The 13538-nt window shown below is 43.1% G+C and overlaps 2 protein-coding genes across 2 annotated transcripts in view; both read left to right on the forward strand.

Annotated features, from left to right (window-relative positions):
• Positions 1 to 278: 278 nt before the first annotated feature.
• LOC122131110 (DENN domain-containing protein 5A-like) lies at positions 279 to 1839 on the forward strand. The gene is made up of 2 exons (XM_042706026.1): positions 279 to 479; positions 891 to 1839. Exons 1-2 carry the CDS (start codon positions 403 to 405, stop codon positions 1072 to 1074), a joined length of 261 nt encoding a protein of 86 aa, XP_042561960.1. The 5' UTR covers positions 279 to 402; the 3' UTR covers positions 1075 to 1839.
• Positions 1840 to 2202: 363 nt separating this feature from the next.
• The window catches only part of LOC122131109 (adhesion G-protein coupled receptor G5-like), a 28281-nt gene continuing 16945 nt past the window's right edge, over positions 2203 to 13538 (forward strand). The window contains exons 1-3 of the mRNA XM_042706025.1: positions 2203 to 2228; positions 3177 to 3258; positions 12143 to 12201. Coding sequence (XP_042561959.1) covers positions 2203 to 2228; positions 3177 to 3258; positions 12143 to 12201 — 167 coding nt within the window. The remainder of the gene's footprint in view (positions 2229 to 3176; positions 3259 to 12142; positions 12202 to 13538) is intronic.

Genomic DNA, 13538 nt, shown 5'->3' on the forward strand with positions numbered 1-13538 from the left:
TTAACTCATAGTAAGTAGTAAACCTCCTAAAAAGGATCCCTATGGCTTTGTTTTGCTAGGAGAATGAAGCCATAGGGCTCTTCTATTAGGAGGTTTACCACTTACTCGGAGTTAACTTATCCGGGTTCGTCACTAAACCATATACTAGAAATATTCCCCTGGTGTACTTTGAGAGTGTCTATAACTGTGTGTGTGTGTGTGTGTGTGTGTGTGTGTGTGTGTGTGTGTGTGTGTGTGTGTGTGTGTGTGTGTGTGTGTGTGTGTGTGTGTGTGTGTGTGTGTGTGTGTGTGTGTGTGTGTGTGTGTTCAGAGAAGGCCCAGGCGTACTTTGAGAGTGTGGAGCAGCAGGGCCAGCAGCAGGATGAGAACTGGCTGTGCCGCGTACGACTTTTCTGCCGTGTCATGCGCGCCATCAGTGTCTCCCCCAGAAACATTGGCAAAGACGGAAAGTTCCAGATGCTTGTGTGCCTGGGAGCTCGGTGAGACACACAAACACACACACACACACAATACACTATACTAGGTCAGGGTTAGGGTTAGGGTTGAGTGTTAGCTGTAGTAAACTTACTCAGACAAATACACACATAGACCCTAGGGGATAGGTAATAGAGGGTGGTGGTTATTGGGTAATAGAGGCAGTTGGTTATGGATTAGAAGGGACTCTCTGTATCTACTCTGTTATCTATGGTCAGAGTTTGTTTATTGCTAACGCTATGGTCAGAGTTTGTTTATTGCTAACGCTATGGTCAGAGTTGGGTTATTGTTAATTCTATGGTCAGAGTTTGTTTATTGTTAACTCTATGGTCAGAGTTGGGTTATTGGTAACTCTATGGTCAGAGTTGGTTTATTGCTAACTGTCTGTACTAAGGACGTTGCATGTCTTTCCTCAGGGACCACCTGCTCCACCATTGGATTGCTCTTCTGGCTGAGTGTCCAATCACAGCTCAGATGTATGAAGACTCTGCCATGCTGAAGGATCATTCTCTGGTCAACTCTCTGATCCGAGTGCTGCAGACTCTACAGGAGTTCAACATCACACTGGAGGCGTCACTCGTCAAGGGTGTTGGCCTCTGAGTTAGGCACACACACACACACACACACGCACACACACACACGCACACACACAACATTCCAAACTCATACATAATGTCACACCTTTGTGGGACCAGAGAACTATTTCCTACTTTTGTGGAAAGGGACCTGAACCTGAAGCCTGACGGCTTATTCTGAACCTGAAGTTCGGCTTATTCTGAAGCTGCCGTCATGTTTGCCATATATTGAGCGCTATGAGCCTTCTCAAACGTGTCCAGTTTTTTTATTCTAAAGCTGTGGCCATTCTATTGAAAACATTTTCTATGTCACCCAGAAATTCTCCAGAACTCAACGCAGGTTTCTGCGGTCCACATGTGCAGATGTTCCAAAAGGCGAATAGTTGTTTTGTTTTGTGAACTGCTGATATGTTCTGTATTTAAACGGAGAACCAGGGAGATGACGAAGATGGAGATGACGTGTTAATATATTTTCAGAGAAAATCAGTATTATTTTGATATGCCTGTCAGGTTGCTTGCTGTGAGTTCAGTGTCATTCAGTAAGTCGTCATAGGAAGCGAAGCTGATGGGGTAATAATGCTTCAGAAATGAAGTGTGTTTTTAAGGATACATCAGAGATTAAGTGTGCTCTTTAAGGATACATAAAAAACGAAGTGTGCTTTTTAAGGCTACATCAGAGATTAAGTGTGCTTTTTAAGGATACATAAGAAATGAAGTGTGCTTTTTTCAAGGATACATCAGAGACTAAGTGTGCTTCTGTGTGAACAAAATTAAACTGATCTCAAATGCACACTCACACAAACTTCTTGGCAAAGATACGTGTGTGTTTGTGTGGGAGAGAGATATATGATGTGTGTGTCTGAGTAGGAGAGCGATATGATGTGTGTGTGTAGGAGAAAGATATATGATGTGCGTGTGTGTGTGTATAGGAGAGGGAGATATGATGTGTGTGTGTGTGTGTGTGTGTGTGTGTGTGTGTGTGTGAGGTATGTGTGAAGTTGAAGCAGGAACGATCTGTGAGTCATTTATAGAGATGAAGCCCCAGTATGCAAACAGAAGAGAACCCTAACCTTAACCCCTCCACAAGGGGGTGCTCAACCCCACATGAAGGGAAGAAAAGCATCTATCCCAGGAGACTCATATCCCTACGAGGATGCAGAAGGGTCCATCTGAGGATAAGTGGGTCCATGAGAGGATACGTGTAGTTTGTGCCCAGTGTAAGTGACGGGGCCAATAAACAATATATGCACGGTACTCCCCGATCTGAACTTTGCTGCAACAGGTAATTTACACCTGTGAGAAAAATTATATTCCAACAAATTTAACGCACTTACTACCACCAGGCTACAAGTGGCAAATATCCAGTTACATACCAGAATAAAGGCTAAGGCAAGGACGAGCCCCCACATGTAACGCACTAGCTCAAAGTACGCAACATAAATGGGGAGACCACGCACGATTTCAATAATAAGAAGTGAATTTAATAAATAATAATAGGAGTTTAACACAGACTAGAAATAATGGAATAGTAAAGCAATAAACATTAAATAAGTGTGGTGTAAGTCAGTGTAGAGGAATAACCCAAAATGTGGTGTGGATCAGTATAGGAGCAACAAACAAAACACAACGGAAGCACAACAGCCGCGAGGAAAAGAGAGAGACCGCCATGTTGGATTCGTAGCCCTTTTATCCTCCAGCCAATCACGCGCACCTGTGCAGAGACAAGGACAAAACCAATATTCCCATCTGCCCCGTGGGCGGGGTTAGCTGGGCCGTCACACAGGTCACACGTCACACGTCACACGTCACACGTGGGATGCTGCTGTAGTCTCTCCACCTGATCTACATCTCAGCCTACATGTACCCATCCCCACCATACGGCCATACACTTATTCTACCCTATGCTCTATGCTAGCATTTTCCTGCAATGTTTATAATTGCCACCGACATTGACATGGTTCTGCTCCTACTCTACTTACCCTTGTAACAGTAACCCTATGAGCACACTGTATACCCACTACCCGCTGTTTTGTATGCAGTGTACACTTGGGCGCTGTGAGGAGTTGAACCCCATCCAGCCGAAGCAAGAGTGCCTCCACCAGCGCCTTTCTGCTTTTTCACTAACAGGACAAAGCAAAAACCTGGACCAAACCTGGACCCAAACCCTCACATGGAGCAGCAGACCGGTGCTGAGCACGCAGAGTCCCGGGTATGACCGTATGATGCGACTGCACAGTCTCTGAGACGACGCAGAGATGGTAATGCGTTGACAGCGAGGCCGACGCAGCAACTGGTTTCATCCATTACATCAACAGTATTTGGGTTCAGTAAAAAGAAACCCCAAGCGTATTCTCCTGCCTGAGCCCTTCATAAACATGTGGAGATGAGGTAGACATTGAAGGAACCAGAATGTAAGGTTCTGAGTTAATAAGGATATGCCATAGCCAATAATTAAATGTATCTTATACCTATTTGTAATTGTTAAACTTGTGTAAAATGTAAAACTTCTGATGTATGTTCTGGACCTGACCTGCGTGAGGTGTGAAAGAGCTCTCACTTCCTCCCCGGCCAGGTCATAGTATCTGAGTTGCCTCGGCCTCATTAATATAAGGCTTTTGAGTTCTTTGATCATGGATGGAGATCTTACACCCATTTGCCCTGTGTGAGGAAATGGGTCCTAGACTTCACAACTCCAAGGTAATAATTTGATACATATTCATGAAGGGATGGAGCTATGGGGTGACACCCCTTGTTTTAGGGAAAAGGATAAAACCTGTATTGTTACAATGGCTGAGAGAAGAGAGTTAGGTGAATCCCTTGAGTGTAATCTAAGTCTCTCTCCTCTGGTGCGCACCATTGTACAAGATTAAACCTTGAACTAAACTAATCGTAACTCAGACTAAGTGTCCAATATATGGTATAAAAAGAAGTACTATCAACATGCAGCCTACATGTTCACATTGTGTTCGCGTGTGTGGTGAGAGACAACAACCTTGAACATACACAAATAATTGCAATCAGTGAAACACAATGAACAGGTATGTACTCCTGGACTGCCCTGATCCCCACCTCACTGTTCTGGGATGGGTGTGGAGATGGGATGGGTGAGATGGGATGGGTGTGTTTCCTGACCTGATCATAACTCGGACTAACTCTCCAATATATGGTATAAAAAGAAGTACTATCAAATGGAGGTTCCACCGCGAGATATTTCTTGGATTTACTGAGATTTCAGTTGCTGTAAGATTTCTGTTCACCCCGGTTGGCAGAGCATTTTGGTAAGTACTATTTTAATTCATAGTGCTTACCTGATCTTGGGAAATATAGGCAATAGATTCCCGTCATTTCTCACATTTCTAACCCCCTGCTTAGAGATAGACAACTCGAGTGTTAAGTCAGAAATCTGAGTTACTCTCCACTGTTCTGAAATACACTCCATGAGCCTTAGCAGGCTCCATGGACTTACCAAAGTTCCATCCGGGCTCTATAAGAGAGCTCCACGAGCATCTGGTCCAACGCAGACTGCGCTGTTGGTTCGCCATTTGACGTCACGGATCTATTTTGCCGCTCAGATATTTAATCCCAAGAGAATATAAATGCTTGTGGTCAAAACGGGTGTTTGAAAGAGGATCTTTAGAATAAGTTAATTTGTAAATTGTTTAAGTTAAATTGTGGAGACCAGTCCTTTGTTATGACCAGTCAGGATTCAAGTCATAAAGTACCTTTGAATTTCCAGACAGCTATGGCCATTATTAACTGCTCCATAGCATCCCGTTAAATAGTCTGGTAGGAATACACGACACCCCTTACTTTAAAACGGCGTATTCCTGAACACTGAAAACCATGCTTTTCAAAAATGCTGCCCTAGGCAGATACATTTGAAAACTGGAGTTGTAGCGTGGACAGGGGCAACTGAAGTTTTCAGACGTTCGTTTGGCATGGCACTGGGGGTAGCTTGCGCTCAAGAGGCTATAACGTCAAAATAAACATGGAAGTTGAAATGAATATGCTGCTCTGTCTCTACTTAGTTTAGTTAGTGTACTTCGAGTACAAGTATTTTTCCTGAATAGATACGCGTTACTCCTGCGCAGAAGGCGAGCACTGTACTCGGTGTGCTTGAACTATGGGTGAAAAAACGGTTTAAAGTAAACCATACAATGAACGGCGATTCTGGGTAAAGCGTGGCCGAACAGCTAGCTGGTGGGACAATTTTGTATATGCCTATATTAAATGATATATCAAATATAAACATAAAAAAAATATATATATTCTGATGTTCGTATTCTTTTTATTTCTCGCAGGCACATAGTTTTCATTTAGCAGCTGATATGTCATGCTGAAACACCTCTTGTTTCGTTACTAATACATAATTAGGCGCACTTTACGCATCTCCTCCCATCTCTTTGCGACGAACACCCACTTTCCCTTATACCCTCCCTGCAGCGGTAATCTAAAGTGCGCCGCTTTTATAAATACGGTTTTATGTTTTTACCCGCTATTTTACGCCTGAAATGGGCGCAATCCTGTTAGTAAATGAGGCCCTAAATGACTTAATTTCAGTGCAACATAAATTTGTTATTTGTTAACATTTTCACAGATGAAATCACCAAATCTAAGTACAGGAGCCGGCTAACTGACAGACACCTCACAGACTGCCTCAGACTGGCTGTCTGTGCTTATGAGCCGAACTACAAGGCACTCACAGACAGTGTTCAGTCACAGCCTGAGATATGTGTCAGTGTTGTGTTGTAATTTCAGTTGATAAATAAATAAGTTCATATCCAGCCTGCTCATTGCAAATGTGATTTTTTCTTGTTCATATTGTGTGCGGTTAACAAATATTTTCCTTTTTATGTTGCACCGAAATTAAGTAATTTAGTGTGTTCTTTCAATTTTCACATCAATTTGAAAGCTGGACCAAATTGTTTAATTTCATTCAATTACAATTAGGCCAAATACAAAGTTAAGTTTTAAGTACAGTCTGGAGTCTGGACAGTCTTTTTCTCTCAACGCCTCAATAGGTAGATCTTGCCTGTCACCAAGGCAGAGGTCGTGATTTTTGGCCAAAAAAGTTTGGTGACCACTGATTTAGGGTTAGCCTTTTCTGGTGGAGGTAGATGGCAGCCTGGACGAGTGTGCTCACTGAGCGGCATTACCATACCATACCATACCATACCATACCATATCATACCATACCACCCCATACCACCCCATAGCTATAGCCACCATGCCCACTGAGCGGCTCACCCCATAGCTATAGCCACCCTACTGGAAGTGGGCACTCGGGATGCTGCTGTAAATGGCAGGGAGACCGCGCCTAGTTAAGTGCCACTGTGGGGGGGGGGGGGGGAGGGAGGGAGAAAGAGAGAATGAGAGAGAGAGAGAGAGAGAGAGAGAGAGAGAAGGGGCAGGGAGAGAGAAAGGAGGGGGGAATTAGAGAAATGCTGAATGAAAAGCTGAATGAAAAGCTGAATGAAATAACCTACTTATGAACACTCTGTTTAAGATCAACTTGTGGTGTGTTAAAGACCAACATTAGAGCTTCCCCCTCTCTCAACATCATGGTCACAAACTCGACCAGTAGAGCAGCAGTAGTAGAGAGCTCTTTGTGTCAATGCGATATGTAAGGAAGGCCTGGGTAGTTGGTGTGGGTTATAGTGTGCAACAGACCAGTTCATGGTCACTGGATAGTGTAGCTGTGTTTACTATTAAGCTTGATCTGAAGTGACTGGCATTACAGGCAAGCTGTCCTAGGAAGTGAACCAGTGACCTGTAGTCAGGGGTAGGGTTAGATGTCCAAGCTACCTGTAGTCTAGGGTTGACAGAGAAGGGTAAGATGTCCAAGCTACCTGTAGTCTAGGGTTCACAGAGAAGCTACCAGCAGTTGGGTTCATGCAGGTGATGTCCTGGCAGTTAGGGATCTCCTTCAGAATCAATCTGCCTATCATACCTGAATCACACACACACACACACACACACACACACACACACACACACACACACACACACACTAATTACACACTGACAAATTAGCACAGATGGACATATACAATATACTTATACACAAGCATGCTTACACACACACACTCAAACACACACAAGAACAATTAAATAAATGTAGACCTCAGGTGTCAAATTTCATAGTGTTGGTTGCTTTCAACTCTTTACAATATTTCTTTGACAATGTGTCTGACAGCAAGAAGGTCCTGGGTTCGATTTCCACATGGGGCGCTGTTGGTACTGGGGGGGCAGGTTCTCCCCAGGCCTTCAGTGCTCAGGTGGGCTATCTCCCGGGCCTTTCTATGTGGAGTTTACATGTTCTCCCCGTGTTCACAAGGGGTTTCCTCCACTAAGAACCCCAACAGAAAAACATGCAGAAGAACAGAACACTCTCCTGTACAAGCCCTGACCAAGACGGACTGACCACTTGACTTGGTCCCCGGGCTAAAGGCTGCCCACTGCTCCTGGGGTCCTGGAGGAAGGACAGTCCGGGATGGGAAAAATGCAGAGGAAAAATTCATTGCGACCTCTACGTGTGTGTGTCCTGTGTCGCCACCTAAAATGCAGGTGTGTGTTGCTGTGTGTCGTTTGTGCCACAATAAACTGACTGAAAGCAGCCTTGTTTGTTTCTTTGTTGTTGACTGAAGTCAGCCTTGTTTGTTTGTTTGAAGGGTTTTGCGTAGGGTTAGCCCACAGCATAAAGCTTCCTGGTTTGTTAAACCACAACCCTGGCATATCTCTAGCATCTGTGATTCTGTGGATCTGTTCATTTTCCCGACTTCAGCTCGAGACTGGCAGACACTCCAACCCTCACAATTTCAGACGCAAAGGTTTGTTCCATAGGAAAACTTAATTTTAATTTTAACTTTAATTTAATAATCAAATAAAGCAGACTTCTGTGTTGTTGTTTTGTGTTCTCGGTTCTAAAGCCACACCCAGTGTGTACTATGGTTAGGGTTAAGGTTCTAGTGGATAATACATTCAGTGATGTTTCTGTCTGTGAGGTTTAGGATGGAATAACACTGCCACTTAAAGCAGATTTAGTGTGACCTAATAGCTGATTCAAATGTTACACACAAACAATGTTTATACAGCTTTTTATTATGGTGTCAAGGTGTATAATGGCTGCTGTAATGCAATTGAATGCTTGGAATTCATAGCACATTGGTTCATACATTATACCATCTCTTTAAATTTACTGTGCTTTATTTTCATCATAGGATTTTTTTTATCTGAGCTAGAGGGTCATCTAAGAATAATCTGGTTTGTGTAATTAAATATTATTAATTCATTTCCATGTTTTACTCTAAGTAGATCACTGAAATGGCTTTCATTTACCGAGGGTTAGTGTTAGGGTTAGGGTTAGTATCTATGTATCTAAACAGCATGGTAGCATTTACCTAGGGTTAGGGTTAGTATCTATTAGAGGTTGGATACCCGACAGGACCCGACGGGCCGGAAAGGGCCGGGTTAGGCCAAATATTTAGAAATTATACTCTGGCTCGGACACACCAGCGCGATAAGGCATTGAACATTCCATATTTAAAATGTCTTAATAAGTAGGGAAGTCAACGTGTCTGCTTCACATGATTCAGAAGTTCGTTTTAGAGAATGAATTAAATCACATTTAGGATAACAGCCTTCTTCCTGTGTGCGGGAATTTGTTTATGTCCTAGCTGTGACAACGCGATTACAGGCGGCAAACTGGCATCATGGAAGAAGTTAAAAAGAAACTGTAATCTGGAGAGTTTAAAACAATACAAAACGAAGGGAAATCTACTGTATAGAGATATTTCTGCTTATTAGTCAATGCAGATTCTAATTAGGCTGTTTGATATGTGAAATGTAAGAAGTGTTAAGTTAAGAGTCTGCAAGATGATGCTGGTGAGCGAATGCATTCATCTGTTGATGCCTGTTTTCTTATTAATGTTTGATAATATTTAGCAGAGGCCTTTGGGCTTTTTGCGTTTAATCGATAGGACAGTGAGGGTTTGGACAGGAAATGAGATGGAGTGAAGAGGTGGGGAGTGGGATTGGGAAATGACAGTGGGTCGGATTCAAACCCGTGTCCCCATGGGCGTTCAAGCCTGTATATGGTGGGGGCCACGGATGGATTAACGAACGGGCCTACGTTCCCATGACCTCAAGGGGCCCCTAAGCCAGAGCCTCTGTGTGAAGTCGCTGTTATGTATCTCTTATTTGTGGTTGAAAAAGGTGTATTTTGTTCATTTGCTAATGGCTTTAATTGAGTGTACCTGTGCTGTGTTAGAAAATGTGCATGTGCGCCAGGGGCATAACTATAGACAATGCAGCCAGCGCGGAAGGTTCATAGGCAAAGCAGCAAACCCTGCTTACTAAATCTTTTCGAACACATGGGTGTCAAAGTGTCGCTAGTTTAATGCGACAGTGATCAAGGATGATTTTGTAGGGACTGAGATACCTTATGCTATATATTCCCTCAAAATGGCAAACCTGTCTCTGTCATGGTTTTCATAATTTTTAGGGGGAAATCGTCAGTAGCAATCTATAACACAATTATATGCTTATCGTACATACACTATAGAAACTATTAAAAAGCCGATTCAATTAAATGAATAATTTCTTATTTAATTTGTTATTTTTGTCATATAAAGATATGCAATGATGATTGCTGGGTAATATGTATCTTGTTCGCCAATGTCAAGTCTCTATTTGATCATGTGACGAGACGATACGATATAGCTAGTTTAGGCGCAGAATCTGAACTTCAAGACCTACAAGCTGACTAAGCACAGCCAGAGGCACAGTACACTTGCCGAACGACGCCTTTCAAACATAAAAGTGGTGATGAATGATTTGCTCTTTCAACGGATAGGATAGCCAGCCCATTCAGCCTCTCCTGCCCCATGCTGCTCAGGTAGTGCACCGAAGGTGGATGTTGTTGGTCAAATATATATATAGGCCTAATGGTGTTTGTGTGTGCGTGTTTTGCGAGTGCACAATTATTTTTTTCGCGAAGGGGGGGGGGGCTTTAACATGTCCAGGCCCAGGGGCCCGTGGTTTCTTAATCCGTCCATGGTGGGGGCTACTGCTTGCGCCACAGGGCTCCCCTGGCCTGGCTTGTTTAATATTTAATGTTAAGGCTGGGCTTTTTGCAACGTGAATAATTTGTGATTATGGGTCTTTTTGTGAGCGCCTCTGCATTTAACGGAGCTTGTTTGTGTGAGTGAGTGCACTCATCGATGCCCGAGTTTAATAAAGGCAGGCTATTCATAAAAAAAACCTATGTACATGTGTCATTAGTATGAACAGTTGAGACATTGACTCCGTCGGTCTCAGGTCGGGTTCGGACAAAATATTATAATTGCTGTCGGGCTCGGGCACTATGTCGGACGTGGGCCGGACTCGGAGAGAAAAATTCATGTAAATAACACTCCACTAGCAAGGGAACATATAAAAGGGAAAAAGGTGTTGCAACTTCTGTAAATCTGCAAATGTCAGATCTGTAAATATCCTTCTCCTTCAGACCATGGTGATGTGGTCAGAGATAATAAAAGCAACCTGCATACTTCACTCGCATTTCCTCTGCATTTAACAGCACAAGTGTATAACCCTAACCCTAGCAATATATACGTAGGATTAACTCTTACTCCAGGTTTCCATTCGGGCGTATTATTGGCAGGCGGTATTCCGCCTAGGGGGCATTGTCAGAAAAATCATGTTTCTCTGTCAAGTAGCAAGTTCGGTTGCAGTGCAGCGCTATTATAGCAGATTAGCTTGTGAAGTCATGAAAATATGATAGCTGTTGCGGCTGTCACTCATGCTCTGATTCATTTACTTATCCATTAAATGTATTACTTTATTCATTTGTTTTCACTGATTTCATTTATATCAGCCAGTTAAATCACAATATCACACATATCAGAGGCAAAACGCACCGATGAGGCTACAGGTTACAAACCAGCTAGCTTCTACATTGATCTTCAATTAAAGTGTTAGCAGCAAGCTAACAATAATGGTCGAGAGCTTCCATTAAGACCTACAATATTCTGTTTGCCCTGACAGCGTTCGTGTAGTATATAAACAACAAACCGACGATGTAGACATATAAAAGTCGTGTAAACACCTGTATTCACCTTTATTCACATAAAATATTTCCCAGTAACAGAATCCCGAGACTCCGCCATCTTGCTTTGATTTTTTTGATTACTCCCGCCCATCTGCACAACTTCAGCTGCCAATTCTCACACACGCCAAACTGATTGGTTACCGCGTGGTCTGCATTTGCATAAAGTTAAATAATCGTCAACTTTGGAAGGGAGGCGGAGGCGTTTCGTTGCTCGACAGACGGGCTATCGTCTCCATTCATTCCCAATGAGAGCGGGACGATTAACGCCCTAATGGAAATTAAGCTTTATTGTTAGAGACGTTTGTAGTGAGTGTCGTATAGGTTATGGGTAAGAACGAAACTGACGCAGCTTGTTTAACTAGGAAGTAGCTGTCATCTTTAGTGTAACTCGGCGTGGATATTAAGAAAATATCATTGCATTCTGCATGTATAACTCGTGTAATATCATTGCATTTAGCAATTTCTGGAATTTCGAAATAAAGCATATCATGACAGAGGCGACGAAGAAACCGAGGTAGACGTTATCGGAGGAAGCGAGGAAGAGAAAAAGTAACCAAGAGTAACCACCCAAGAGACCAGGCAAGAGTCAAGAAAAAGCTTGAGAGCTCGATGTCATGGAAGCAAACATGTCCCTGTTAGGTTTAATCCAGTTTTGCTTTGGTTTGGGTTTGAGACATTAGGAAATAGCCCACTAATGTCTTTAAGTAATGCAGATGTATTGTTATTAGTTTGTCGACTTTGCGTCCTAACTCTAACCCTAATAACCCTAATTACAGTTAACTCTAACCCTAGCAATATATACGTAGGGTTAACTCTAACTCTAACCCTAGCAATATATACGTAGGATTAACTCTAACTCTAACAATATATACATTTAAGAATATTGAGAATACTGTAGGGACAGAAAGGGATATAATGCCACAGTGATGGACTTGAAAATTTGAAATTTGAGTGTTAATGTAGAACATCTGCTCTCTTTCTGCAGGATGGCGACAAGACTGCAGCTGGCTGCTCTCACCCTAGCCCTGTGTCTCCTGGTAAAGGGTAAGGCCTCTACTCATGCTGTGACCTCCCTGAGCAGCAATAACCTCAACCAAACATTTCTGTAACTGTTAATCAGTCCCATACATTGGCTTGGAGGGATCTTGGCCCATTCCTCCTTACAAAACTGCTCCAACTCATGGATGATGCTAGCCTGGATGCCAGACGAACTTAGCCCCGCCCACAACATTTTTGGTCGGGAAGTTCGGTCTGGTGTCGCTCCGTTGGGGAGAAATGATCTCCTCACAAAAATCTGTGAGGAGATATAGACCAATCAAATTGTCAGGGCGGGCTTTATACGATGATGGACAGATGATCAACCGTAACGTAATCAACCACGTCACCAAAGAGCTTTTGGAGTGAATTCGTTTTCAACAAACATGGCTGCCGTTGGAGAGCTAAAATGTGGAGATTCGAGTCTGTTTTAAAAGACATTGACAGCACATTCATTGTGAAAGAGGAACAGAGAAACGCGATCAAGGCATTTGTCGATCGAAAAGTTGTTTTTGCCGTCCTTCCTACAGGATCCGGTAAAAGTTTAATCAATGTATCAGCTGGCCCCATGGTCTACGTTATGGTCATACTACGTTGCTCTGATTGGTTCTAGATATATCCAATTGAGCGAAGAGGCATTTTTTTCCCTGGTTCGGTTGAAACACGCCCCATAATCACAGCCCAACGGAGCGGTATCAGACTCATATTCTGACTAGAATTATGAGTATGACATCGTCAGGCTAGGATGATGCTTCTGTGCATGAATTTATCTCTTCAGGATTAAGTTCTGGACTTTGACTCTGCCATTCCAAAACATTCTGTTTCTTCTTCTTTAATCATTCTTTGGTAGACTTACACTTACACACTTGTGTGTTTAGGGTCGTTGTCTTGCTGCATGACCCATCTTCTGTTGAGCTTCAGTTCACAAACGGATACACTGACATTCTCCCGTAGTATTTGCTTGTACAATCCAGAATTCATAGTTCCGACAATGATGGCAGGCCGTCCTGGTCCCGAGGCAGCAAAGCAGCCCCAATCCATGATTCTGCCACCACCGTGCTTGGCGGTTGGGATGAGGTTCTTATGTTGGAATGCAGTGTTTGTTTTTCATTAAACATAACAGTTCTCATTTAAACTGGACTCATCCGTCCACAGAACATTCTTCCAATAGCCTTCTAGCTCATCCTCGTCTTTAACAAACTTTAGACGGGCAGCAGTGTTCTTGGAGAGTAGTGGCAAGTGGTTCTCCTTGCTATCCTGGCATGCATACCATGCTTGTTCAGTGTTTGCCTGATGGTGGACTCATTAACACTGACATTAGCCAACGCAAGAGAGGCCTGTAGATC

The sequence above is a fragment of the Clupea harengus genome, unplaced genomic scaffold (genome assembly GCF_900700415.2).
Source record: "Clupea harengus unplaced genomic scaffold, Ch_v2.0.2, whole genome shotgun sequence".
In the NCBI taxonomy this organism is placed as follows: domain Eukaryota; kingdom Metazoa; phylum Chordata; class Actinopteri; order Clupeiformes; family Clupeidae; genus Clupea; species Clupea harengus.

Excerpts from the sequence above, each read along its gene's own strand:
- LOC122131110 (XM_042706026.1), top strand. The coding sequence starts at position 403 with ATGCGCGCCATCAGTGTCTCCCCCAGAAACATTGGCAAAGACGGAAAG. Across the intron at positions 480-890 it reads CTTGTGTGCCTGGGAGCTCG|GGACCACCTGCTCCACCATT; the intron begins GTGAGACACACA and ends GTCTTTCCTCAG.